Source organism: Passer domesticus, chromosome 5 (genome assembly GCF_036417665.1).
Source record: "Passer domesticus isolate bPasDom1 chromosome 5, bPasDom1.hap1, whole genome shotgun sequence".
NCBI classification, from domain to species: Eukaryota; Metazoa; Chordata; class Aves; order Passeriformes; family Passeridae; genus Passer; species Passer domesticus.
In genome coordinates, this window is record NC_087478.1 from 13418078 (window position 1) to 13445977 (window position 27900).

The window sequence follows — 27900 nt, forward strand, 5'->3', positions numbered from 1 at the left end:
CTGGAACAGGCTCCTCAGGGAAGCAGTCACAGCACCAACCTGACAGAGTTATACAAGTGTTTGAAAAATGCTCTCGGGGACAGGGTGTGACTCTTGGGCTGTCCTGTGCAGGGCCAGGAGCTGGATGGCCCCTTTCCAACTCAGCATATTCTATGACCAAGAATACCATGAATCTAAGACCAGATTCTTTTTAGTGGTGCCGGCGACAGGAAGAGGATCAACGGCCATAAAACGAAACACAAGAAGTTCCACGTCTACATGAGGAAGAACTTCTTTACGCTGAGGGTGGCAGAGCGCTGGAAAAGGCTGCCCAGGGCGGTCGCGGAGTCTCCCTCTCTGCAGACACTGCAAACCCGCCCGGCTGCGCTCCCGTGCCACCGGCTGCAGGCAAGCCTGCCTCGGCAGCGGGGCCGGCCGGCGCCCGGGGCTCGCTCCCGGCCTGAGGGCCCTGCGCCCGCCTGGCCCCGCCCCCCGGCACTGCGCCTGCGCGCGTCCGCGGAGTCCTTGAGCGGCCGGGGCGCGGCGGTACCGCCGACATGCAGCGCTGGGGCCGCGTCTCCTGCGCGCTCGCTCGGGTACGGCACCGGCGGGGCGGCCGGGCGAGGGCAAGGGAGGGGACAAGGGGTGAAAGCCGTGCCGGGCAGCTCGGGCCTGGGCTTTCTTCAGACCCCTCAGCCCGCCGGGGGCGTGCGTGAGGGCGGGCGGGGCCGGAGTGGCGCCTTGAGGCGGGCGCGGGCCTTGGCCGCGCTCCCTCCCTGCGCTGCTGTCCCCTTCCCTCGCCGCTCGGGCGGGCGGCGGGGACGCGGCGGCTGTGGCTGCCCCCAGGCTCCGTGAGCGGCAGGGACCGGCTGCCGTGTGCGTTGTCGGTGCCGGTGTCCCGGTGTCCCGGCCCGCGGGAGGCCGCGGCCGCGGTGGCCGCAAAAAGCGCCGCCGTCAGCCGGCCCCGGCCTTCGGGCTGCGGTGCTGGGGACTTCGCGAATGCTTCCAGGGACATCCTCTACTCCAGTTACAGGGTGATCGGCCCTCGGTGTGTTTGGAGCAGCTGTTCTGTGCTGTCCTGTAGTTTTTCGTAAAGGTTAAAAAAACTTGCCCTCCCGAACCTCCTATGAGGTACAGCTGCCTGTTCATAGGACGTGCCTGAAGGGGTTGGTTACAGAACAAGACTCTTTATAAAGTCCTGTGGATATCTAATCTGTGTCATTATGTGGTTTGGGAGTTGAAAGTTGTGTAGTTAGAGACAGCCTGAGGTGAGACTGACCTGAGAACAGGTGTGATGACAGACTGAGGTGACCGAGCAACTTCTGCCTCTTGTTCCAGTCCGTGCTCACTGTTCTTCAGTCGTGCTGTTCTGTTTTGGTTAGCTGGGGACAGTAACTATATTCGTCTGTGTGTGGCTGAATGCTTCTTTTCCCTCAAGGACAGACATAAACTTGTAAAACCAAGGGGTTCTTTTTATTTATTTATTTATTTTCCTTTCCAGAGAAGCCATTTTGATCGAATTCATCATGGTCTTCAGGGAGTTTGTGCAGTGCCACAAAGGTCCTATGCTGATCAAGGTAATTTCTTGTGAGAAACCTTGTTTGGACAAAAAAAAAACACCAGCCCAAACCCCCACAAAAAAACAAAACAATACTTCAAACTCAGAAATCAGCCTTCCAGGTGAAATCCATGTCAGGATGAAGATTTAGATGAAAATTGTGGTTTATTTGTGTAATTGGATTTTAAGCTAAAGCTGTAAATAGAAGTTGAACTTCACCATCACTGTTCTTATGTTAATTAATATTCTAAAAGAGATTATGGTAACAAGATATGAGCTAGGTACAAAGTTCATAGCTTCCACTGCTCTATAATCAATAGAGTGTGCACAGATACCTATTGCAGCTGTGTTTTTACCTTTATATATTTGTGGCATTCACTAAGCATTTGTGTTTGGTGCAAAACATCAGTAGAAGCTATGTTGGAAAAAATGTTACAGTAAACTATCGAGACATCTTGGGTTAAGTTCTTAAAGGCTTTAGATCAAGAGGGATGGGAAATTCAGTTTCTTGATGTCATTTTACATTATTTTCCATGTGAAATTTAAGACTTGTTATTTTTCTTGTGGAATAAATACCTTTACACAACCTTTCCCTGTCCAGAAAGTTACTTTCACATATGTTGTGTCGCTTCCTTATCCTATTTCATTAACTTGCATAATTCTTCATCTGCAGTTATTTTGCTGAAAAAACAGTAATTCAGCTGTTTTCTGTTTCAGTTGATGCCGATGTCACGGTTATTGGCTCTGGGCCTGGAGGATATGTTGCTGCTATCAAAGCAGCTCAGCTTGGTTTTAAGGTGAGACCTCACTCAGAACTTGAAAGGTGTCTGTGTGATACTGTCATCCTTCTGTCGCACCTTGGGCCACCAGATGCTGTTGACATCTTTTGCTAATCTTTCCTTATCTTGCTTACCTGCATTATGCAGAATTTGGAATGAAGGTCTGAGTGTATTACTCTCTATAGCCCTGCTACTGACAGAGCTGCTTAGGACAGCTTACTTTTGGTTGGAACTGATAATTGAGGTGGGCTTATACTCTTGTGAGAGAGAAGGTGGGAAAACAGTGCTAGGAAGGAATTTTTCTCTCAACAAAGGGAAAAATATAGAAATCATGACAGACAAAAGACCAGTGGAAAACTATTCTGAAGAACAGACTGAGGGAACTCAGAAGGGGAAAAAGCCATATTCAACTGATAGGCTTTTTGAATGTTATTATTAGTGGAATTCTACTGCCATGTGAGAACTTTAGAGCCAAAAATGTGTGTAGAAATACTGTAGTATCTTAGTTACATTTATTTATGTTCATCTCTGTTGTTCTGCCTGTTGTCTTTGAACACCTTTCAGAAGAAGCAGTTTGTGTCTGATGTGTACTAGTGATGTGTCATTTAATTAAGTGTTGTAAGAGTTGTATATTTATAATATATTTTAGATGTTTTTAAACTTAAATACAGAACATGACTTCAGGATATTTTTTTGCCTTCACTTCTTAATATGAGATCATCTGACACTCTTGGCACTGCATTATTGTTCTCATAATTATCTTGAGCTCTGAGAAGGTGATGCTAGCAGTCGTGAGCATGTTTCTGCTGTTTGGTATGCCACAATGTTTCTGAATTACCTAAAATAGACTTCATGACTGAAAGGAGCTGGTTTGACCAGCTGGTAAGGACAAGAGCTCCTGGTGATGAGTTCCAGTGAAGCACAGGAATGGGGGCCCATGCAGTGTGTAGGCTTCATCTTTCAGTATTTTCAGAGCTTGGCTGTACAAGGCCCTGAGCCACCTGATAGAATCACAGAATGGTTTGGGTTGGAAGGGATGTTAAAGCTGGCCTTGTTCCAATTCCCCTGCCATGGACAGGGACACCTTCCACTAGACTGTGTTACTCAGAGACCCCTCCAGTCTGGCCTTGAACATTCAGGGGTAGAGCATCCACAGCTTCTCTGAGCAACCTGTTCCTGTGCCTCACCACCCCCACAGTAAAGAATTCCTTCCTAAGACCTGATCTAAATCTATGCCCTTCAGCTTAAGGCTGTTTCGGTCACTAAATGTCCTTGTCAAAAGTCCCTCTCCAGACTTCTGGCAAGCCCCCTTTGGATACTGGAAGGCTGCTGTAAGGTCTCCCCAGAGCCTTCTCAGCCTGTCTTCATGGGAGAGCTGTTCCAGCACTGTGGTAAGCTTGGTGGCCTCCTCCAGACTTGCTTCAGATCTGTGTTGTGTTGGGGCTGCAGAGATGGACATGGCACTCCAGGTGGGGTCTCATGAGAGCAGAGTAGAAGGGGAGAGTCACCTCCCTCAGTATCTTTGATGTTGACTGTGTTTGGAGAAGGAGGTTTGAGTAGATGGCCTCCAGAGGAGGTCCCTTCAAACTGAATTTGTCTGTAATTCTGAGTGTTGTCCCTCATTGGTCAGTACTCCCATGACTGGGTGTCAGTATCTTTTAGCCTTCTAATATATAACTGTACCAAAATATAAGTGTTTGAGATTCCATTAAGTTGTACACCTGCCTGTGACCTAGAGCAAAATAACTGAATTGTCTTTACACATCTTTGTGAATTACTGTTTTGTACTCTTGCTTCTGGAGGTATGTGGTTACTTAGCTAGTAACCTGAGAAAAAAAGGTGCTCAGTGATGCAGGTTTTAATTAAGATTGTGGCCTTCTTCCATGTGAGTTCATGTTTGATTATTCCCAAGCTATTTTTGTGGCTGGCTACAAAGCAGCTTTTCTTGGAGCAGTACTGTCCTTGAGTCCTTCGTATCTGTGATTAACAGTAGGATACCATGCACAAGGGGGTTAAAAAGTGCCCTGGATTCTGTTTTTCATTATAGTAAAAAATAATTCTGTTACACTGTTTCACAGCTAGTTAGAGAGGGGAAAGTGCTTGGACATACTTGTGCATGTCACCATGATCATTGAATAAACATGTGGAATGTTTTTGGTGTCCTTGAGGAATCTAAGGAGATGTTTTTTGTAGACTGGCAAAAAGATTGTATAGTTACACCATCCATGGAAGATCCTAATTCTGCTCTACTTAATTACTTAAATTTCAGTTTTAGTGCTATTTCTACTAGCACAAGCATGGAGTCCTTGTATCAGCACTACAGCATCCCATGTTATTGCCAATAGTGTTCCTGAGTATTGGCTTTCCAAAAGTTCTACTTGGCCTTGTCAGTGAAATGTATGTAAAATGGATGAGGCAGAACATCCTTATTGGGTAAAGGTAGGAGCAGTCTGATGCTCTTTGACCCATGGTGCAGCTTTTAAAGCCCTTATGTTGTGTTTCATGAATTCACGTGCTTAAAACAAGAGGAAGGGGAGGTAGGGGATAAGCAGAGTGTTCCTGTGATTTGATTTGGTGAATTCTGCCCTTCATGTTACCATCACCTACCTTAGCACAAAAGGAGCAATTTGAAGAAATTGTGAAAGGCTTTCACCTAGGTAGTTGCCTCTTAGTGGACTGGAACTCTCAAGAGTGTAAAACCAAGGTTACAATTATTTTGAATATGTGTGTGCCTTCAAAGAAGGAGATGCCAGTTCCTTTGCTTCTATAAAAATGGTTTAGGATACTCTCTCCTTCATTCTCTCTCCCAGTGATCTGTTTTTAAATAAAGTTTTGGCAGTTGTTTTTGTCCTTTGCACACTTTGATGTTGTCAGCTTAATGAGAAGGAGATGAAATATTTTCCATCCCTGTTGTTATTGACCTTATTTTTATTTTTGTTTGGTTTTGCTCTACTTCATTTTTGTTTTTCTTTATAGGTGTTGGTACAGCTTTATAGCAGTGGGAGGAGATATTGTTTGTGGCTTGGAGGTTTTGTTTTCTTTGAAGAAACTATAGCTTCATGGGATTTTAATCTATGCCAGTTCATTTATCAGTTGTTTTCTTGTTTTTATGAATTTTCATATGATTTACATGTTTTGCTTTTAGCAGTTTTTTTCTGTAATTGTTAGAGGAACATCTTTCACTGGACTGTCTTGTATTTATTATTTACTTTGTAGATTTTTGTGGTAGGACTCCAAAAATACATACAAGTAGCACTTGTATGAATGGTGCAGTGGCTGTTATTTGCAGACAGTAAACTGGTGCAATTTGGTAGAGAATTTGGTTGCAAAGAGCTATTTTTTGGGGTTTAGGTTAATAAAAATTGAGGGAAGGGAAATGTGAGTTGTAAAATAAATCTAGAAATTAAATTAATGGGACACTTGTAGAGGTAGAATTACTAGACAAGTAGGAAAATGTCTTTGTCATCAATTCTAAATTGTGAGAGAGCCTGTAAGGAAATGGTGGCAGAGTATTACTAAAAAATTCTTTTTTTTTCTCTGTTGTTTTTTCTCAGACTGTCTGTGTAGAAAAAAATGCAACGTTAGGGGGAACCTGTTTGAATGTTGGATGTATTCCATCCAAGGTAAGTGTGCATGTTTGTCATAGCTTCATTAAAAGCAGCTGACATGATGTGCTTCAGTTGGAAGGAGATTAGGAAGGAGTTTCTCAAGATGAATGTACATGTAAGAATGGCCTGGAGGTGAGGCTGGTGGTGCTTGTGTGGAGTAATACAGATGTGGAGAGAAAGAGCTGAGTCCAACACATGCACTCTGAGAGAAAGGAGAAGCAAGAAGAAATTAATAAGAGCTTCCTGTTTGACATTGTCAATCTAGTTTAAAGTAATTTCAGACCTCGGCCTTTGTAAGAGCAGTGCTGTTGCTGGGGAATCTGCCTCAATAGCACCCAGCAGGTGGAGCAAGACACTGCTAAGGCCAGGTTTGTGATGGCTGTAGTAACAGACATAATGCTCTTAACAAGATCCCTCCTAACTGTGTTGCTGTTTCTAATATTTTTGCTCAAGAAGTTCCTTTTGCATGGGAGGAGAAAATACCGTATAAGTACTGAGTATTTTTAAAATTTTATATTAATTTTTCTAACATTTTAGTAATCATTTCAGTGAGGTTCAGAGTATCTTAATATATTGAAGCACCACTAAAACACATTAATCCACACAGTGTTACCTTGAAAATTTGAAACTCTGCTAGGATCTATTTAACTAACTTCTCAAGTACCCTTTTTTTTTTGTCTTTTATGAAAATACTATTGAACCCATGGCTAAACTTGAATGCTATCTAGAATTTGTTTGAATTGCAGTAAACTTAAGAGGATATATAGGCTGTGTACACCAAGGCAATAACAAATGATTCAAATATTCCTTTCCAGAAAACCACCCAAAATAATACCTTGGGCATGGATTTTTTTTTCCTTTCTAGTTGCTAAAGTCTTAAGCAGTGCTTGCATCTTTTAATAATGTGAATGTTATAGATTTGGGGCTGTGACAGGTATGTGAAGTAGAGAAATGACTTTTAAAGACAGTTGATAAAAATTATAAAAATGGAATTATCTTAGTTGATAGTATTAGTTTTACACAAACATATGTAGATAAGGCAAGTATTTCAAAGTGCCTTTTGAATCTTTTACTGTGCCTGCTTTAGATTTAAGTCTGTGCAAAATCACGCTGTTGTCCTTGCAAAGATACAGATAATTTCATATTTGGGGTGGCTATAACAAAATAATCAATTTTCTTAGTAAGATCCTGCCTTAACTATTTTGTTATTTTGAATCAAAATACAATTATCAAGCTTCTGAATTTGAAGTTACTAATTTTTAGCCATCCATATAAAAACTATTCTAATTTTATCTATGAATTTGGAAGATCCCTGAAGCTGAGTTAGCTCCAAGCCATCCAGCTTCAGCTCAGCTGGCTGTGCAGTAATAGAAACTTCAGCACAAAACCTCAAAATTTAACTCACGTATGTCTACACAGGCTAAAATCTTAAGCATTTTAATATGGATTTTCCACATCCAGTTATTCTGTATCTTCTCTTTGGCCATCAGTCACATCTCTCTCTTCCCCTACTTGGTCTGTTCCTTTTTTTTTTTTAATCTCTGTGGAGTAATTATCAGTTTCTATGGTGAAATGAGCAAAAAATATTTAGCTATTTTCTGTTTCTGTGTAAAGTATGTAATTTTAGTGAATGTTTCAATAGGAGCTACTGTGTACAATTTCTGTGATTGAAATACACCTTTCCAAATATGTATATGTCAAACAATAGTGAGAACATTTTGTAAATAGTATAATTCTTTTTCCTTGTAATAAATATTCTTTTGAATGTATGTCCAAATTGACATTTTTGTGTGTCTGTTTTAGGCCTTGCTGAACAACTCACATCTGTATCACTTGGCCCATGGAAAAGATTTTGCTAATAGAGGAATTGAAAGTGAGTGAAGAGCTCTCAGTGCCTGTTACATAAGTGGTTTCCACCAAGAAGTTAAATTTAATCTTTCAAATCTGATTAGTATGGTTTTTTGGTCAGAAAGTTTTTAGAGTTATAAATAATACCCTTTATCTGTCATTTGGAGGCTTAGGAACGTGTCTGCTCCTTGAACTCTGAATAATGGGTAGATAAGTTATAGTTGAAAAGTGCAATATTGATTTTCACGTAGCAGTTGTTGAATGTAACCTTTAGCATTTAGGGCCATTCAACATATCTTTCTGTGCCAGCTGTTAACTGTGTTGAGGTTAGCTCCTTTAACATTAACAATCTGCAGTGCTTGCTGTAAGTTGTTTTGCTTTAACTTTAGTTACAGGAATCCGTTTGAATCTAGAGAAGATGATGGAACAGAAGAGTAGTGCAGTGAAGGCCTTAACAGGTGGAATTGCTCATTTATTTAAGCAAAACAAGGTTAGTTTGGGTTATAATACTGAGGTATATCCATTTTTTAATCTGAAGTTCCTACTTTTTACGTTTTCATATTGCCATATAAATTAGAGTGACTGATATGACAAGGGCAGAATTTGGATGCTTCTCTTCCAGAAAACTTTTAAATGCCTAGTGCCTTCATTTTTAACCTACTTAAAGGAATAGTATACTATTCCTGTTCCTACTAGTATACAGTTACTTTGTGATTTGTACCAGGTTGTGATGCAGAAAGATGTTTTAGCAGCATCTCTGAGCATCAGTGAGATTCGGGTGAAATGTAGCCTGACCTACATATTTGAACTTGACTTCACTGTGTTCTGATTGCTAAAGGTTGTACATGTATCTGGGTTTGGAAAAATAACTGGCAAAAACCAAGTCACTGCAACTAAAGAAGATGGCAGCACACAAGTGATCAACACAAAGAACATACTCATAGCCACAGGCTCAGAAGTTGCTCCCTTCCCTGGAATTACTGTACGTATTTGAACTTAATTGTACTTCCTTTTCAGTGTCTCACAGCCACACAGTTTAATGTGTAATAATGGTTTGCACCTAATTGCACTTCATGTTCTGTGTGTTTTGTATATAATATGTAAAAGAGATTGCAAACCTCCCTTTGTGCATTTGTTTGTCTTTAGATTGATGAAGATAACATTGTGTCGTCCACTGGTGCGCTGTCACTGAAAAAAGTTCCTGAAAAGATGGTTGTCATTGGTGCAGGAGTCATTGGTGTGGAACTGGTGAGAGGATATTTAAACCACTTGACCTTTAATTTGTAAAGGAAAAGGGTGGGTTTTTTGATTGTATTTGATGGTTTTGCTGTGCTTTAACAGTTCAGTGAGTTGTAGTCAATCTGTTCAAACTTCACAGCCTACTAGCTCCATTTTTTATCAGAAAAGCTGGGATAAGTGTTTGTTGGGTCATTACTTCTGCAGCTGGTTAGATAAGCAAAGAAGTTAGAGAGGAACATCCAGGGCCTTGCATATTTCTTTTTCCCTTTTGGAGCAGTAGGGATGTGAGGAAATGCCAGGACAGTCAGGATGAATACTTGTGTTTAGTAGTTGATATCAAGAGATGTTTAATGTGATCTGGTAGTACATGCTCTATCAGCCAAAAGCGTAGAGAGTTTGTAGTTCACTGTGGTCTGAGCCCTTTTACCTCACACCTGCATGTTTCAGAAAGAATTTATATTTGCTGGTCTTGCAGCTGCTTGAAGCTGTGCTCATCTGCCAGGTGGTTGCTTAACCTGCTGACCAATAACCTGGGGAAGAGTAAGCAAAGTGAAATTCTGTATTGGGTAGATGTGGGTAACTGTTAGGTAAATACCTAAAGGGCGTACGTGGGTTTTGTTGGTAAGGCCGAGGATCATGGTTAAGGTTATAAATACAGGCAGTTCCAGCAGAGCTTCATTTTATGTATAAAATCGTTAATGTGGTATTGTTTTGATTAATTAGTAATGGTATTAGGGCACGACAAGCAATTCCCTTTGGGTTTTCCTTTCAGATTCTCTGATTTTGAATTTCTTCTATACCTATAGTATAAAACATACATGAGTTAGCTAACAAAATCACTGAGTATATTTCTTTAAAAGCCTAATTCCCTGAATTCGATCATGGAAGTTTTGAGTCTGCAAATAAATGATGATAAATCTTTTCCTGGAAAGGCTGGGAAAATTTTAACTTGTTTTATTTTACATTATGTTTGTAGAAACTGATCAGTTTTCTGTTACATGTTATTCAGCTCTAGAAGAATAGTCTTCTTTTTACAGTCTGTTGTAAATATTAGAGTAAAAGTATCTGAAGTTTGCTTTTCAAAAACTCTTTTTACCTGTATTGTTGTAACTGCAGGGTTCAGTTTGGCAGCGCCTCGGTGCAGATGTGACAGCTGTTGAGTTCATGGGCCATGTTGGAGGAATGGGAATTGACATGGAGATCTCTAAAAACTTCCAACGTATTCTTCAGAAGCAGGGATTCAAGTTTAAACTGAACACCAAAGTTACTGGTGCTACCAAGAGACCAGATGGAAAAATAGATGTAGCGTAAGTATTTAACATAAAACTAAAGGAATGCAAAATATATTCTTCCTCCCAATCCATCAAACCTGTTTAAAAATACAGTCTGATACTATTTTTAGCATGGGAATTAAAATTAATTCTTTAGTGCAATTAAATGTTTATCCTTTTATAACAACTTACAGAGCTCATAATTTTGGGTTTATTAAGTCCTAAGTTGCTTATACAGGAGAGGTTCCATTGATTTGAGTTGAGGGCTTGCTGGCATAAAACCACTGTTATAATGAGATCAGTAATAAAAGCAGAACTCTAAATCATTATTTTCATGGAAGATACTTGCTTCTGGTATAACTAGCATAAATGCCATGATTGTTTATAGTCATTTCCAAGCCATTAATTCTTGACCATGACTGGAAGGTCATCTTGTCTTAGGGTAAGCCTGGCAGAGATACTACTGTTCTTGAATGTAAATAAATGAAACTACCCAAAGAGTTTATTTTAATGGTCTTACTCTAGACCTTTGAAGTATTATACATGAACAGTTAATATAGAAACACATAAAGCAAATTTGCTTTGTAAAAGTCCATAAGTATGCACTAGTTCTGTTTGTGTTAATGGATTCTCTATGCAGAAACTGTAGTTTAAAAAATGCTTGATGTTACTTCACAAGAAGAACCTTAAATGTTTTTTTCACTGGGGACTTACTATGGTGACTTTTACTTGCTGTATCACTGTAGCTTGGAACAGTCTGTCATCCATCATTCCAGGATTTGGGCTTCTTTGGATGCCATGCTGATGCTGATTGGATCTCTCATGTAGTCTGTTTCTGCTTTTAGGGTATCATTTTGGATCAGAGTTTGCTTTTGAAACACATTCCCAGTTATCCTCACTTTCCATGCTTTGGTTCTTGTGCTCTCAGAGTACATGAACTGGACTTGTTCTGGGTGCAGTCAAAGACAAGATGCACTTGAGGGATGCCTGGGATGCATGGCAGCTGCTAAGAGGCGTTTGGTTCGTGGGCCAGAAGAAAGCTTGCTCAGAATACATGGCCCTACCCCACCCCAAAGTATATACACTATATACAAAGTATGTACACACTGGGTGGGAAGTACTCAGCAGCAGTGACTTTGCTGTATGGATTTGATCCTATCAGATCATGCTATTTGCTATTTAAAATACACCCTGATTTCCTCTCTGACAATTAAGAAATGTAGTAATAGGTGTTGCCCCTTCCTGTCTTCCACTGCTGAACTCTTGCAAGGAGGAGGCATGGAAGTAGGCTCAATGAAGTGATTTGGGTGCCAGACCCAGCCAGATCACCATCTTGGGTCATACTAGTTACTAGCCAGAGAGAGATAAGGCTACAGGTTTACAGCTCAGCATTTTTTCTTGTTTTGCTGTAGTGTTGAAGCTGCTGCTGGTGGCAAGGCAGAAGTAATAACTTGTGATGTGCTCCTAGTTTGCATCGGTAGGCGTCCTTTTACAAAAAATCTAGGTCTTGAGGAAATTGGAATAGAGCTTGATAAGAGGGGAAGAATTCCAGTCAACAACAGATTCCAAACCAAGATTCCAAAGTAAGTAAGACTGATTTTTTTTTCCTTTTTTTTTAAATGCAGAACGCTTATTTTTTAAAGTTTAACTTAGTAAAGCACTTCTAGTTTTTAATAACAGAACATATTTTCCTTTTCTGAAAAGAAAACTCATTATATCCTATCATTTCAGTAGCTAAAAATTTTTAGTCAGCCTTTGAAGTTTTAAAACTAAAAGTCACTATTTCTGTCTTTCAAAATTAAAAGTCACTGTCACATTAAATTTAAAAGTCACTGTCTATTTCATGTCACTGAGTACTTCAAGTGTCATCATTCTGTGGAAACTGCTAAAATGAAGTATTTTAATCTGTTTTGATTAGAGTTTTCAGTACCATGTGTCAAACAGACTGTTATGTAAGGTAGCCCGGGTGTGCTAGGATGTTTTTAAACAGTGTCTTATTCTGTTTCATTGGTCTGATAGCATCTATGCTATTGGTGATGTAGTTGCTGGACCTATGCTGGCCCACAAAGCTGAGGATGAAGGCATTCTGTGTGTAGAAGGCATGGCTGGGGGAGCAGTTCATATTGACTACAACTGTGTTCCCTCTGTGATCTACACTCACCCTGAAGTGGCCTGGGTGGGCAAGTCAGAAGAACAGCTGAAAGAAGAGGTACTCTTTTTCTTTTCCAGCAAAAATTGTTTTTCCACTTTGAGCTTGGTTTCATTGTCTAGTTGTTTATCTAGCTACTTTATCCAAATTTCTGCATTTGATTTTATTGCTTAGGGGGTGTGAGTGAATGATGCTCTTGTGCATGCCACTCTCCCAAGAACCACAGTTCTCTTTAATAATTTACATTCTGTGACATTAATATTGTTTGTTTGCAAGTTAATCTTTTTTGGTACACTTTTACACCATTTATGGTGATAGTTCACATACATTCCTGTGTCTCCTGTTTTAGTTCTGCATTGCTTCTCCTCATGTATGTGACAGTTGGTTACATTGTTCTTGTTGGTCATTAACTTGATCTACATTTCATTAACTCAGACTACATCTGTTTTGCAGGGTGTAGAATACAAAGTTGGGAAGTTTCCATTTGCTGCGAACAGTAGAGCAAAGACAAATGCTGACACAGATGGCCTGGTGAAGATACTTAGTCACAAATCAACAGACAGGATGTTGGGTGCTCACATTTTAGGCTCAGTAAGTATTATCAGTTGTGCTTTCTTGACCTTGTTACATTCTTTTTATTTAGTGTTGCATAGTTGTTGCGTTAGAAGTGGTGTTTGTAAACAGGAAGGTTTGAGTTCATTACACTTTTTTTTTTTACAGTTCTGTTCTGCACCCCTGCTCTCCTTCCCACTTTTTAGTTACTTTGATGTAACTAAAAAAAAGCTCAGCTTTTTTTTTTTCCTCTTGAATTGCCACGGTTATTTATTTGGTTTTCTTGACAAGTTTTATGTGGTGAGGTTTTTGGTGATGGTGTTTGTTGTGGGATTTTTTTTTTCATTTTGTTTTTATGAATACTGCCAAATACTTGGAAGAACAGCACAAATTGTTGATTCAACTTTCGGAAGTTAAAGGAGCTGAAAAGACTGTCTCTTTCATTGGTGTTTTCTTTTTTCCCATCTCTTCAACTAAAGACTTCAGCAAGGGTGGTAATCTTACGCTGCAGTCACCAAATCAGGGGTCAATAATTTATGGAACTTAAAGTAAAAAATCCTTTGGGATTTCCCCTGTTTAGGGGGTTTTTGGGTTTGTTTTTTGGGGTTTTTTTTAACCAAACTTAGACCCTAATCTTTCTCTGTTTTGTTTCTTAGCTCTAAATTTTCAAAATATGTTTGCAGAAACACTTCCATACATTTTTGTGTACAACTGTCTTTAAGAGAAACACCAAACTGGTCTCAATAAGATTCTCTGCTACTTAATTTCTCTTGCAATTGTAGTAATTTAGAAACCAACATGCCTTAAAGGAAGCACAACTTTGTCTGTCTCATACCAACAAATCTAATTTTCTTTATTGGGAAAGGACTGGAAAAAAACCTTTTGGTTGTGGATCTGAGTACTAAAAATGTAAGAGGAGATTTAACTATTTCTGACTCCTCAAAGATATATTCTCTTAGTAAATATGCATAAATACAGCAAATAAAAATGAGGGTGTAGGTATAGTAACCTAGTAATGCTTTTTTTGAAATCTAGTTATCTTTTAACTTTTCAGGGAAGCATTGAAGTTTTGGGTAGGTTTCCATTCATGAAAATTGCCTAGCTTTTGCACAACTCTCAGAATGAGAGAACAAATACTGTCATTAATGTTTATATTTATGCTAGGTTTGAGCACAATCACCAAGTAGATTACATTACTTACATTAGAACACAAATGAAGTGCTGGTTAAAACATAACTTCTCTTTATAGCAGAAAATGCTTATTTATAAGCTGTTACTCAGCAGAACCTGGACAACTGTGTAAGAATTTGTGCTAATTGCAAGTACCATTAAATTACAGGGTGCTGGTGAAATGGTGAATGAAGCTGCCCTTGCTATGGAATATGGAGCATCGTGTGAAGATGTAGCCAGAGTTTGCCATGCCCATCCAGTAAGTGTTTTCTGAAGGGGCTGTTGAACACCATTACACAGACATGCTGTTACTCCATGTAGCTGTTAATGACTTGTAACTTTTTGTGCTTGCTCCCTACAGACGGTGTCAGAAGCCTTCAGGGAAGCAAACCTGGCAGCATCCTTTGGCAAAGCTATCAACTTCTAAAACGAAACAGCAGATCTGTGTACATATATAGTACATCTCTGAAAATGGACTGTGGGCCCTTATGGAAGGCTGAATCTGAGGATTTTAGGACTGACTTTAAGAGAATATTTTAATTTTAAACATCAGATATTTAAACAAGTAGAGTTTGGGACAAGTGGAATTATCCAGTCTCTGTAAATTAAATACTTAAAATTACATGTTTATTTACACAATGAATGTTGCAGAAAAGCAGCCTGACAGAACTCTTTTCTTTTTGGAAACCAAACATTTTGCTGCTGCATGGGATTATCAGGTGTGCTGGTCAGAACTCTGGATGATTGTCCAGCATACCTTGTATTTTTCTTATTTGAAGTAGTGTTACAATAAACCAGTGGAATACTGGCACTTCAAATGCCACTGTCACTTAAAATGCCACTGTCACTTCCGCACAAAAATGTGTTTCCTTCTGAAGGGATTAACTTTGGTATTTAACCTACTTCTTACATATGAGTACCAAAACTTGTTTTAACCTAGTAGTGTTGGGATGTTGGGAGAAGAGGGGCTCATGTAGATCAATTAAAATTATATTCACTTTTTAAAGAGAAAATTACTGTCTGTGTGATTCTCCATGTCAGGTTTTCATATTGAAAACTCTTAAGGGGAAAAATTGAGTACTAATTGAGAAATGAAAGATTGAAGACAAATTCATTGTAATCCTTTTTGATTTTAAAGCTTCCATTGTCCAGCTCTCTTAAACTTGAAATGCTAAAACTGGGTAGTGAAGCAGTTTTTGCTGTTAGATGCTATGACATGAGGGTTATTCTGCACCTTCCACACATAAGGGCTGCAGTGTCAGCTCTCCACACAATTAAGACATACTTTCTTCTCTTCTGTTTTCTATTTTGTTCTCTTTCTGTCTCTTCTGTAGCAAGAGAGCTTAATAAATACTTGACATGGCTGGAGGGTCTTCTTGCATTTTGTTTGCTGATTGGATCCTTGTAGTGTCTAGGTTGATTATGTGAGCAAACTCAGAAACAGATGGCATCGTTGGAAGATCTATGGAGCATGCCCAAATCCAGTAGTTAAAATGAACTTCTTTCCCAAGGTGCCATTTCTTCTTTTTTTGCCATGCTCTTCTGCCTTGAAGAAAACCTTAATACCTGCTGGTATTGTGCATGTCCTTTTTCATTATGCCAGTGGAATGAAAAATGCACATTCAGAAGGTGGTGCTGCAGCTACTTGGTTTTTTGTATAGCCAAGATGGTTATATCTTTCTAGCTTGCTTTATAGCTTCTTATTCAAGTATTATCTATAGAGAGTGATAGAGATGGATGCCAGCATTACCATATCAGTTAATCAGCAAAACACCAGTGATACTCTTCTTCATTGTGATTTATTTTCTTAACTTCTACTTTAAATGGAGATGGGGTTAAACCATACCACCTCATTGTGCTTATCACCATCTGATTCATGGGTGTGCTGGGTTAGTGAATTAATGTGGATCTGCTTTCAGGTGCTAGTAGGAAGCTGCTGAATGGAAAATGAAAATGAGACAACAGAGCAGAAAAGCTTGATTCTTCCAATAGATCTTGGCATTTCAGAATCACTTCTAGCTTAACAAAGGTAAATGTTAAGTGTTAATCATGTGATTTGCAAGTTCTTCCCAGAAGCCTTGCTCTTTCAGAAACAGTTTTGTGTCTGTTCCCTCCACCCCCTGAATACTTATAGCAGTCTTACTGCAATTCATTCTTGAAGTTCATAATTTACAAAAGTTTGTATCTCATTTTATGTCAAATGGAGTTTGAAAAGCCAGGGAAACTTCTAACCAATAATACTTCTAAGTTTGTACTGGAGACTATGAGTTTTCCAGACACTTAAAAATAAAAATCAAGGCCTTAAAATTATTTTTGTTACTTCTCTTGCTGTCATTCCCATTCCAGTTAAGTGTACAAAAAAGTGTAAAAGTGAAATGAGCTGCTGAGCTGCCTGTCAGTGTCTCGTGGCAGTTAGGCCTGAGTGCTGCCAAATTGGCACTTTCTGGCAGCTGTGGGTGTACAGGCACTGAACAGTGTGTGATACTGCTGTGATGATCAAATCCTTCAAAGGATTTTTTTGTTGTGCTGTTTGTAAGCTCTGGAGCTTAGGGGTCATTATTTATTTAACCATAATGCCCTTCAGTTTGCTTAGGTGGTGCTGTATCCTACTGCAGTTTTCCTGATTTTGATGATGTTAGGTGAGGTGTCAATCGAAGAACACACAGATAGAATCCTGGGGTCAGAGTTAGCAGTCAGGATGTGCAAACACATTGCAGTTTTGGGTGCTGACTTGTGTAGCTGATGGGTGTTTGTGGCTGTAAATCAGTTTGTGCCATACTGTACAGCACTCTGAAGGGGGACTGTGATGTACACAACTTTGAGATGAACAGGATGCTACTGTTGCACATCATTTGTGTTAAGTACAGGCTGTTCTTAGAGCTGACTGTGGACAGCTATTAACTGATTCCCATTATGTGCCCTTCTGAACTTTTGTAGTTCTTTCTCAGAAAGGCTTCATCTTCCTGAGATGTTTCTACACTAATGCATGCTGCATAAGTGAAACCCAGTGGGAGAAGTCTGTGTGTGGCATGCCTGTTGGTCAGGAGGGATAGGCAAAGCAGAAGAGGCACAGGGGTGTCACTGAATGTAAGAGAAGGTTAGAATGTTGGCAATGGCACCATTAAGAACCACTGGGTAAGGAATCGAGAGGCAAAACAATGCAGATGTCATTGTGGGAGCCTGCTATGAACTTTGCAGCCAGGATGCTGATGCAGATGAATTGTTCTTTGAGAACGAGGGATGCTTCCAAATCAACTCTCCTTGACCTTACAGGGAACTTCAGCTTGCCAGAAATTAACTGGGAGCATTGCACCTGGGCCAGAAGATCCCTAAAAACCTGGATGACAACTCTATAGGACAGGTTCTAAGGGAGATGACTTGGAAAAATGCCCTCCTTGGTCTAATCTGTGCCAACAGAGTGGAGCTCGTAAGTGAAGTTGAGAATGGTGGCCATGTTGGCCACAGCAGCGACGAAGGGATGGAGTTTAAAATCCCTGGTGACAGGAGGCAAAGTGCCAGCAAAACCTCAGCTCTGGACGTGAGGAGAGCAGAACTTCAGGCTGCTCTGGGAGTTGGTAAGGTCCCCTGGGAAAATGCTTTCTCACATGCTGAGATCTATCATTGCTGGTCACTCTTTAAACATCACCTCCTAAGGGCACAGGAACAGGCAATTCCCAAGTGTTGGAAGTCAAGCAGGTGAGGCAGAAGACTGGCTTGGTTGAACAGGAATCTCTAGAATAAAAAAGGAAGGTGTATGCCTAGTAGAAGCATGGTCAGGTGCCAGGAGGAGAATAGAGATGCTGCTGGCCACTGTAGGGAGAAAATGCAAGTGGCCAGAGCTCAGCTGGGGTTGAAGTTGGCAGAACAGTGGAGGACAAGGAAAAAAGGTTTTCAAATACATTAATAGCAACAGACAGTGTAAAAATAACATTGTCCCGTTACAGGATTAGGATGGTCGTGTCACAGACAGGGTCAGGGACAAGGCAGAGGTGTTTAACACAATCTTTGCCTGTCTTCAACACACATGATGGACCAAGGGGGTCTCAGTGCCCTGAGCTGGAGGACTATGAATTGTGCAGGATGTGCTCCAACTGGATCCCTACAAAATCTATGGGGCCTGATGGGATTCAGCCAAGAATCCTCAGGAAGCTGCTGCTGTCATCACAAAATGCTTTTTTTTTTTTTTTTAAAGCAGTTTTGGGGAATCTGGAGATCTGGAGAGTTCTCAGCTGACTGGAAACTGCTGAACGTTGTCCCTGATTTTCAAGAAGGGCAAGGGGGATCCCAGAAACTGGCAGTCAGTCAGATACCTGTCAGTCTCACTTCGGTGCCTGGTAGTCATGGAGAAGATTAATGTGGGGGGTATCAAAAACCACCTGAAAGACAATGCAGCCACTGGTCACAGCCAGCATGGCTTCATGAGAGGAAAGTCCTGCTTATCAAACCTGATTTCCTGTGATAACAAGACAAGCCACATAGCTGGTCAGGGAAGCCAGTTGATGTACCGTTTTTGGATTTCAGCAAAGCTTTTGATGCTGTCTCTCATAGGATCCTTCTGCACAGAATGTCCAGCACATGGCTGGATCATTGACTCACAAGTTGGGCACAAAAGGTTACAGTGAATGGGTGACATCAGAGTGGTGACCTGTCACTAGTGCAGTTCCACAGGGTTTCATCTTCAGTCCAGTGCTCTTCATCTTCATTAATGACTTGGAGGCAGGACAGGAAGGGCTACTAAGCAAATTTTCAGGTGATACAAAACAGGGAAGAGCTGTTGACTTCCTCAAAGGCAGAGAGGCCCTGCACAGAGACCTTCACAAACTACAGAACTGGGCAATCACCAACCATTGAAAGTTCAGCAAGGGGAAGGTGCCAGATTCTGCACCTGGATGTATGGACAGACTGTGGAATGAGAGGCTGGAAAGCAACACTGTGGAAAGGGAGCTGAGGTCCTGGTCAGTGGAAAATTGAATTATGAGTCAGCAGTGCCCTGGCAGCCAGGAGGGCCACCCATGTCCTGGGGGCATCAGGCACAGCATCACCAGCTGGCAAGGGAAGGGATTGTCCTGCTCTGCTCTGCACTGGGGCAGCCTCATCTCGAGTGCTGGGGCAGTTTTGGGCACTACTATATAGAAAAGACATTAAACTATTAAAAAGTGTCCAAAGGAGGGCAACAAAGATGGTGAAGGACCTTGAGCAGAAGCCATATGAGGAGTGGCTGAGGTCACTTGTCCTGTTCAACCTGGAGGAGATGGAGGGGAAACCTCACTGCAGTTACAACTTCCTCACGAGGGGAAGAGGAGGGGCAGGCACTGATCTCTGCTCTGTGGTAACAGTGACAGGACCTGAGGGAGTGGCCTGAAGTTGTGTTGGGGGAGGTTTAGGTTCAGTGTTAGGAAAAGGTTCTTCCCCCAGAGGGTGGCTGGCACTGGAACAGCTCCCCAGGGCAGTGGTCACAGCACCAAACCTGACAGAGTTCAAGGAGTCTTTGGACAGTGCTCTCAGGAATGTGGGGTGACTCTTGGGCTGTCCTGTGCAGAACCAGGAGTTGGACTCGATGGCCCTTGTGGGGCCCTTCCAACTCTATTTTAGGAGTCCAAGTTTGGATTATCACATAAACTTGGTGCACTCATACTTTCAGTGCTGACCTCTTTGTTTTCACTCTATATATCAAGTGTTTTATAATCAGTGACATGAAAGTAGTCTAAATGGGTATCATGCAAGGGGTACACAATCCTTTTTAAGTGCTGTGGCATAACTAACTACATGTGGATACTATTTCTTCATTCACTGGTAATTTGGTCTGAGTCACCATATTATGTTTTATAGTAAGAGTAACCCTTCTTTAGAATTACATTGCTCAAGCCAAGATTTTATTAGATGTCTAACCAGTGTAAGAACAAGACTTGCTAAAGGATTAATTGATGTACCATTGCAGCTACTGAAAATAGGCAGGAACTTAATGAGTCATACTAGGTACATACAGTGATACAAAAGTACTGTTTATTTTCAACATCAAAAAAGTTACTTTTCTTTGGTTCTGTGGCTTTAAAGTCAATATAAAACCTGTTCACCTTATCAGGTCTTAGTGTAATGTCAAAAAGAACTAGTATAATACTTGTAAAACCCACCCTGAACACAAGCACTTCCCACTCCTGTTTATAAGCAAGTGCTATAAACAGCAACCTTCTGGCTGATTGTCTGTAAGAGGGAGCGAACTGTCTCTTCCAGCTCCACCAACTGCTTGGCTTTGTCTTCCAGAACTTTTTGATTGTTTTCATATGTATTTTCCAAATCTGTAGGCAAAGGAAGGCAAAAAAAACCCAGCTTAATTGGTGGTGTTTTAATGTAAATAATTATAGTTACAGATAAATTACTATTCAAATTTTTTTCTGTTGTGGAAGATATGCTGACTGGGGGAAAAAACCAAAAACCAAACAAAACCCCCAAAATCAACAAAGGCTGGAATGGCACCTTTTTGTTTCCTTAACATAGGGATGTAAAGGAACAAGGAAGTTATTTTCCAAAGGTGAAAATCCAGAAGTGTATTTTGAGGGTTAAAATAATTGTAATTCTTTGCTTTATGGTGGCCTTTACAGAACAGTGAAATGTTTTGGCTTGTGATGATTAAGACTACTCAGCAAGTCACAGTAACTGTGCAGGAGTAGCAAAGAGGGGAAGAACGAATTCCTGGCCTGGCAAAACAAGAAGGAAAATTTCATTCTGTCTTTGGTAGCAAGGGACAAATTGCCTTATTCTGGTTCAATCAACTTTGTCAACAGTAAATGTTAAATTAATCTGTGCACTGGAACTCCTGTGTCCTGATTAGCTTTTGTTTTAAGAGCTTTCCAGGGTGGGGAAGGGGAGTACTGTTTGGAGATGGGGGTTTTGCTGGAACAGAAGAGGCCTTGTCCTGAGCAGAGTAGTTTTGTTCCTTCCCTGAGGCAGTTCTGGGGACAGTGAGAGGTGCCTCACCAGAAGTTTGTGTCTCACCTGTTTCAGCTTATTCTGTAGAAATCTTTGCTTGAAAAGACTGTATTATGTCCATAAGAATAAGGAAAGCAGATCAAGTCTCAGTAACAAAAAAGTACCTTTTCTTTTCCCCTTCTGCTGACGAATAGCTGGTTTAACAGCATGAAATTGCTTCATGTTCTAAGGTGCCAAATTACCTCCTCAGAACAGCCTTACCTTTGAGCAGCTGGAGTTTGCTGTTTGCTTGAGCCAACAAGGCTTTAGCTTCATCTTGCAACACGCCTGCTTTCCTCCTGGCCTCGGCCGACTCCTCAGTCTTCCTGGCAATGAGCTCTTCCACAGTTCTGTACTTGCCACTCAGCTCGTTGTTGAGCACCTGTTCCGAATTCAAGCACAAGATGGAGCTCAAGTGAAGCCAATACAGCCCGAGTTAGCTGGCATTTCCTCCCTCTTTCCTTTACTAAGCCAGCTGCAAGGAGAGACTACGCTGGGAGCTCAGTTAACAGAAGCAGAAACAGTGTCAGGATATTTCCTACTTTCTGTCCAAGACTAAGAGCTGTGGTGAAGACTCCTCAGTTGCTCTTTTGCAGATCTGTGGCTGTTTTACAGCTTCAGCACTGGCACTTGGCAGAGATTTATGGGGTTCAGTTACAGGGTTCTGTAACTAATGGAAGCCATGGCCCCAGAAACTGCTGGAAAGCTACACCTGGCACAGCTCCTGGCTGAGGGTTTGCATCAGCAAGGGGAGGACCCTTGCTGCCCGTTCAGCAACAAGAACTGAACTGAACCAGTTGGTGTTAGTGAAGATGCTGGGAAAGTCATGAGGTTGGTTTCTCAGTTGTGCTTTTGCTTGTGGGGTTAATATTAAAGAAGTCCTATGGCCCAACTAAATTCAACCATTGAGCAAGATAACAAACTATAGCAGCACTGGAATTCTCTTGTGTTTACTTGACAGCACCTGAAATACTACTTAGTGTTTGGATATTGTTGAGTTGATGGATAACGCAGCTCTCCTGTCAGAAAATGGCTCTCTGGAGATGGGTAGGCTAATACAGAAAAGAGATGGGAGCAATGAAACTTCCTTTGGCAGATTGGTTGATTGTTTTGTTAATGAACATTCTTTTGCTATTACAAAAGTGTGTAGCAAACATTGGGAGTAATGCCATATGTTCACAGAGAAAAATCTTGCATCTCTGATATTTAGCAATTACTTCAGTTTTTTGTTCAGATAATTACTTTTCCTGTCGCTTGATTCTGTATATGCCAAATTCTGGTTTGTTTGTCCTGAACCTATCATTGTCATAGAACCACAAATACTCTGTACAAGTGGGAAAAAAATTTCCAGTTCTTCTGTGATATATAGTAAAGCTGAGGAACAGACACCTATCTGTGAAAGGCTGACTATTTTCCTGCAGCTATTTCAGAACCTGAAAACTTCCCAATAAATCTCTCTCAGGATCTGATACCAAAGTAAAAAGTTGCTATCTTTGTTAAGAACATAAATGTTGGAGTATTTTCTACCCCCAGAGTATGAACAATAAATGTGACAGATCACATGTGTTCACTGATCTCCCTTTAGCCAAACCTGGGGTGGAGGGGGACTTGCTGGCTTCTCTTTAGAATTGTCCCTGAGCTTCTCACCTTTTGAACTTCTTCAGCATTTTGTTTTGCACTAATAATTTTGTCTTCTATATCTCCTACATTCCCTGAATTTGTAGCAGCCTTTTGCCTAAGGTCTTCAACACTCTTCTCTAGCTCAAACAGACGTAAGGTAGCATTGTTCAGCGTTTCTGCAGATGCTGCATTTTCAGATTCAATCTAAGAGAAAGAAGAATGAGAGTTAGACTTTCAAAAGACAATGGATATAATACTAAACTTTCTCCATAAACCCTGCTCAACTACCTTGTTTGTGTCCATATATCCGAGTTAAAAGCAGTGTTTTAGTTTTGCTAAAAATGGCCCCTTTGGAGTCAGGGTGAAAAAGCTCAGTGCTTGAGAATGGTACATATGGGGCTGCACAAGCATTAAGGAACATGGTCAAAAAGTATTTGATTGCATTATACACGCAAGACTTGACTAATCCATTGACAAAACTTCAGACATTTGACTCCATCATCCGATAATGGACTTGTGAAGCTTCTAAACTGGCCAAGCTTCATAAGTACAGATAGCACTGTGGTCTCATGAGGGCTTTGAGATGAAGTCTGCAAATACTTTATCTGACAAGATTGTAGCACTTGGCACTTCAATCCAGCATTTGTTTATTTCAGTCTGGTGCTGCAGTGCAGATGACTGAGCACACCAATACACAACCAGTGTGGCTGGCAGGTGTGGCTTGCCAGGGGTCTTGTCAGACCTGCTGGTTCAGAGGGCTACAGTCCTGCTCATTTAATTTGGCTGGTTTAGGATATGGGGTGAGAAAAGCCTTTTGGTGGTTTTATTTTTTGGTGGTTTTTTGGTTTTTTTGGTTTTTTTTTTTGTTTGTTTGTTTGGCTTGTTGTTGTCTGGTTTGGTTTGTTTATGAGCAAAAAGTCCCCTAGCATCTGTCCCACTCACTCAAAAGTTGATGTGAAGGCAGGAATGATGCAGTTTAGATGCATTTTAACTTTTTAACTGCAGCCTTTGCTTTGCAGTACCCAAGAGCTTTCTCTAGGCAGGCTTACATCAGTTTCTAAGCATCAGACTTGGTGCTGTTTCTGTTATGTTAAGAAATACTCATAAAGAACTCACCGAAGTCAGCAAGTCTTGAGTTCCTTTAATATCTTCATCAGCTTGTTTGATGGCTTTTTCAGCTGCATTTTGAGCCTTTTCAGCTTCTTCCAGTGCTGCTTTCACCATGTCTGCAGTGACTTTAACATCTGTTGCACCTTTGCTGTGGAGCAAGATTGTTAATGTTAAAAATGCTCTTACTTTGGAACTGGAAAAAGAACATAGGCTGCAAGGGGCTGGTTTTGCCCCTTACTGCAGGAAAAAGAATTTACATCAGGGAAAGTTAAACTGCATTTTCTGATGCAATGAGATGAAACAGTGCTGCATACCTCGCTCTTTTAGCTTCCTCCAGTAGCATTTCTGCTCTGGCAATGTCTCCAGCGCTCTGCTGCAGAATGACCTCAACATCAGAAAGGCTTTCTACACGCTCACGAATACCTTCTGTCAGGGCCTGCAGCTGCTGGGGAGTGCTTGGCATCTCCATGTTCAGCACTTCATTAGCCACTGCCTCAATGCTATCCAGGTCAGCACTGTCTTCTAGCAGATGGACACAAATGACAAGGATGTGAGTAAAAGCTTCTCTCTGTCACATCTCAGCACTCAAATTCTTGTTCAGCTGCTTCCTTAAGAAGGAAAATCATGGGAAAACTTTCTCCCCCAGATCTATGGAAAATCAAGGTGTTAAAGCCACTTCCCAAGGTGAAAATTCCCTCTCAGGAGAGGCCCAGCAGGTACTGGGCACAGTGCTCTTGGAAGCCATTTGAAGATCTTGGTGCTCAGCTGCACCACTCAGGGGAGGACCCAGGCCCACAGGAAACAAAACCAACAGCTGCACGTAAATGTATTTGTGCTCCCAGCATAGTCAGCCCTGAGCAAACAGGCAAGGAATGGGCTGCTGGCAAACAAGGCTCTCATTTAACCTTTACTTGCTTTTTTACAGAGAAAGAAATGCAATTTCTGACTTCCTTCCCCTTTAATACTACTTTGTCTTTCTAGCCAGAACTTACAGACATACTTGGCAAAGTACAGCAGTATAACAGCCTCAGCTGAAACGCACACAAGAACATGTCACAGTTTGCTCTCACTTTCTTATTATCTTGGTTTTCTCTTGTTTATTCTCATGTTTCCAGATTTCATCATACACACTGTCTGTCCAGGGGAGGTGGGGGGAATGATGACAACTGTTGCACTAACTCTTGGAAGATTAATACAGATGTAAAGCTAGTTTTCACAAACACAGAATTAAAATGTAACATTCTTACGCATTAGGAAGTCTCTAATCTGTTTAATAAGATTTCTCAGATCTTCATTGCTTCTGTCCACTTGTTCTTTTGTAGCATTGGTTTTAAGCAAAACTGCTTGTGCGTTTTGTTTTGCTTCATCTGCTCTCTGTTTTGCCTCAGAAACCTAAAGAAACGAAAATGGAAGGCTTGCTTGCTTATCTTCTTATGCTTTAGGGCTTGTCTTAAAACAATTCATCTGGAGTCAGAAGTAATAGTAACAAGGAATGCTTTTTCTCATAAAGCTCACAGAACACTTGGAAGCTGGCCCTGATCCATACCACCAGTGCTAGTTTAAACAACTCAGGCTGATGTTTAGTTATCCATGAAGCTTCACTCTAGCAAGCTCCCCTTCTGAAGATATTTACAAGCATGACCAAGTTACACAACCCAAAAGAACTATTTTCTGCAGCAAACCAGCACATACTTTATCAATTAGTGTCTGTGCTACAACAGACAGATTTTCCTTTTTCTTTTCTACTATCTTAACAATTGATTTGGCATATTACCATTCTGGAGAGTTGCTCAACTTCTGCTAATGCACTGAGGATGTCTCTGTCAAAATCCATAGCCTTCTGCCAGGCATTGTGAGCTACGGTCACCAGCCCGTCGCAGCCGGGCCCTCCACACTTCCTCTTCCCCTCGTCTGTCCGACAGCTCAGCCCCCCGCACTCGGACTCGGCACAGGAGGCTCCCGGAGCAGTGCCACACGTCTGCAGGGACACAGGGGAAGCAGTCACAGCCTGATTCCCACTCCATTGCCTGGGGGCTGGAGTAGGACACTGTTCTACCACAAAATTTCACAGTAAACTTTTTTTTTCAGAAGCGAAAATATTTCTATCAGTAACGTTGTGCTGAGAATTATCCACTGCTTGGTCAATTGTTTGGTAATGAAATAGCACAGGAGTTGGTTTAACCAGAGGGAAAATTAGAAAATTCCCTGTTCCTGTGAGGCTCTTTTACCTTTTCATGCACCCCCACCTCCTTGCCAAATGATAGTCACTAACTCAGGTTTTGCAGCCAAAAAACCTCCCTGGGAAAACCTAGGGGCTGAGCCAAGTTAGCTGCAGCTGTCTCCTCTGAAGTGTAAATGAGTCCCTCTTACCTCTTTGGCAGGTAACCCAGCAGTAGCTAGAAAGCAAAAAGGTGTGTGTGTGTGTGTGTGTGTGTGTCTCATGATTATACCTCCAAGCAACTCAGTATTTACTGCCTTGATAATCATCTACCCAAGACTTCAGCTCTTAAGAACAGTCAGGGCAGGAATGTAGGGGAAGGGAAACTAAACAGAAAGATGTCTCTCTCTTCCCTTCAGAGAAAAGAGGAGGGATTGAGGGAGTGGGAGGGATGACTGGTTGTAAAGGACAAGGGACAATCAGCATGTGAAGAACTCACTCTCTACCACAGGCCTGGCCTGCCCAGGGGAGTTAATGAGCGATGCCCTGCAGCCTGCCTTCACCCAGGGTTGTTCAGGAATTGTTCACTGAATGCAGCTGGCCAACTTCAAAGAGAAACTGAGAGAACACCCAGCCTCTCCCAAGAAAAAGCCATCCTTAATCACATTTACAGATGAGCAGGCACCTTCAACAGAGAAAATGCCCTTTTGACTCCAGCTCCCTGTAAATTCTGCTTTGTCTTGAGCAGGAGGATGAGCCTGGGGGGATGCTGAGGCCCGTGGGTGTGTGCAGAAGCACAGCCTGGCTGGGCACTGTACAGGCACAGTGTACCCCATGGAGCTGCAGAAGGGAAGAGGGGAGCCTAGGGAAAGCAACCACTGAACTCAGGATAGGCTGAAGAGGATGGCTCTCAGCCCAGCAGATTTGCCACACTTTTCTCACGTGGGATCTCCGTCCCTAGCAAAGAACATTGGATTAGAACAGGGGTGATGTAAAAACAGGTGCTCTGTGGGGCTGGAAAGAGTGGGAGGAAGACCAACACAAAAGGCTGGTCTGTGAAAGCCAGTAGTGTCAGAGCCCACAGTTAAATAACCCAGCTCTAGCCCGCAAAACTGAGGGGCTGCTCAACCAAGCAAGGGGCATTTCTCATGAACCAGCTGCACATCTCACATGTGCCATGCCTACAGCTCCTCCCTGCCCATTGCTTCACCACAAACCCGACTCTCTTTCTGCTCCGGGTTTATCCCGGCGATGCTCAGCTGTGTACCTTCTCAGCCACCTCAGAGAGATCCAGGCTCTGCAGCTTTCCAGCGAGTTCATCCAGAAGGCGTGACTGCTCCTCTTGTTTAGCCTTGAACTGGGCCTCCTTCTCATTGATTAAGTCTTCCACTTCCTGCCGCGTTCGCGCTGACAGCTCCACAGCGCTGTCGGAATGAACAGTGGAGGCATTGACCCTCTCCTCTGCCTCCAGGGACATCTGGAAGTACTTGGTGATACTGTCCAAGGCTCCTGCAGAAATCAGAGGGAGCTGCTAAGAACTGTTGAGTAACCCAAAGTAATGTATATTACAGATGTTAGCAGACGACACATCAGGGCTAGTGATACATCACATTAAATGAAACGCTGGCCTTGGCAGCTGGGCCATTGCAAGGATGACAGAATTTGGCCTCTTGCAGAAAAAAAGTTTGCTTCTTTGCTTGGTGGAAAGTGTCAAGCTGGTCTTTGAAGTTAAGCCTTTCTCTGACCCTAGTGACTGAATTCTACTTGCTCTAAGAGATACAGCCTTTGAAGGTTTTTAGGGGAACAGTCTGTTTTCTAAGGATTCCCTTATCCCATCAGTTCTTATTGCTTGCCCTGGGATGTCTGGCTTATGGAGTCACTGCTTGGAAACTG

The 27900-nt window shown here is 41.7% G+C and overlaps 2 protein-coding genes across 2 annotated transcripts in view; one reads left to right on the forward strand and one right to left on the reverse strand.

Moving 5' to 3' along the window:
• Positions 1-477: 477 nt before the first annotated feature.
• On the forward strand, positions 478-15516 carry DLD (dihydrolipoamide dehydrogenase). Its single transcript, XM_064422061.1, has 14 exons — positions 478-575; positions 1481-1556; positions 2255-2334; positions 5871-5939; positions 7728-7797; positions 8162-8262; positions 8611-8754; positions 8919-9020; positions 10128-10318; positions 11695-11865; positions 12302-12491; positions 12885-13022; positions 14323-14412; positions 14515-15516. Exons 1-14 carry the CDS (start codon positions 537-539, stop codon positions 14578-14580), a joined length of 1527 nt encoding a protein of 508 aa, XP_064278131.1. The 5' UTR covers positions 478-536; the 3' UTR covers positions 14581-15516.
• A 4618-nt stretch (positions 15517-20134) lies between these two features.
• LAMB1 (laminin subunit beta 1) overlaps positions 20135-27900 on the reverse strand; it is a 42387-nt gene continuing 34621 nt past the window's right edge. The window contains exons 26-33 of the mRNA XM_064422055.1: positions 27275-27516; positions 25624-25827; positions 25097-25241; positions 24164-24371; positions 23856-23997; positions 22767-22943; positions 21342-21501; positions 20135-20449 (exon numbers count right to left, since the gene is read on the reverse strand). Of these exons, the coding sequence (XP_064278125.1) occupies positions 20313-20449; positions 21342-21501; positions 22767-22943; positions 23856-23997; positions 24164-24371; positions 25097-25241; positions 25624-25827; positions 27275-27516 (1415 nt within the window). The 3' untranslated portion in view covers positions 20135-20312. The remainder of the gene's footprint in view (positions 20450-21341; positions 21502-22766; positions 22944-23855; positions 23998-24163; positions 24372-25096; positions 25242-25623; positions 25828-27274; positions 27517-27900) is intronic.

Bases quoted from the DNA above. Each gene is read 5' to 3' on its own strand.
- DLD (XM_064422061.1), top strand. From the start codon at position 537: ATGCAGCGCTGGGGCCGCGTCTCCTGCGCGCTCGCTCGG. The intron at 2,335-5,870 runs GTGAGACCTCAC...GTTTTTTCTCAG, and splicing joins CAGCTCAGCTTGGTTTTAAG to ACTGTCTGTGTAGAAAAAAA. The intron at 5,940-7,727 runs GTAAGTGTGCAT...TGTCTGTTTTAG, and splicing joins TTGGATGTATTCCATCCAAG to GCCTTGCTGAACAACTCACA.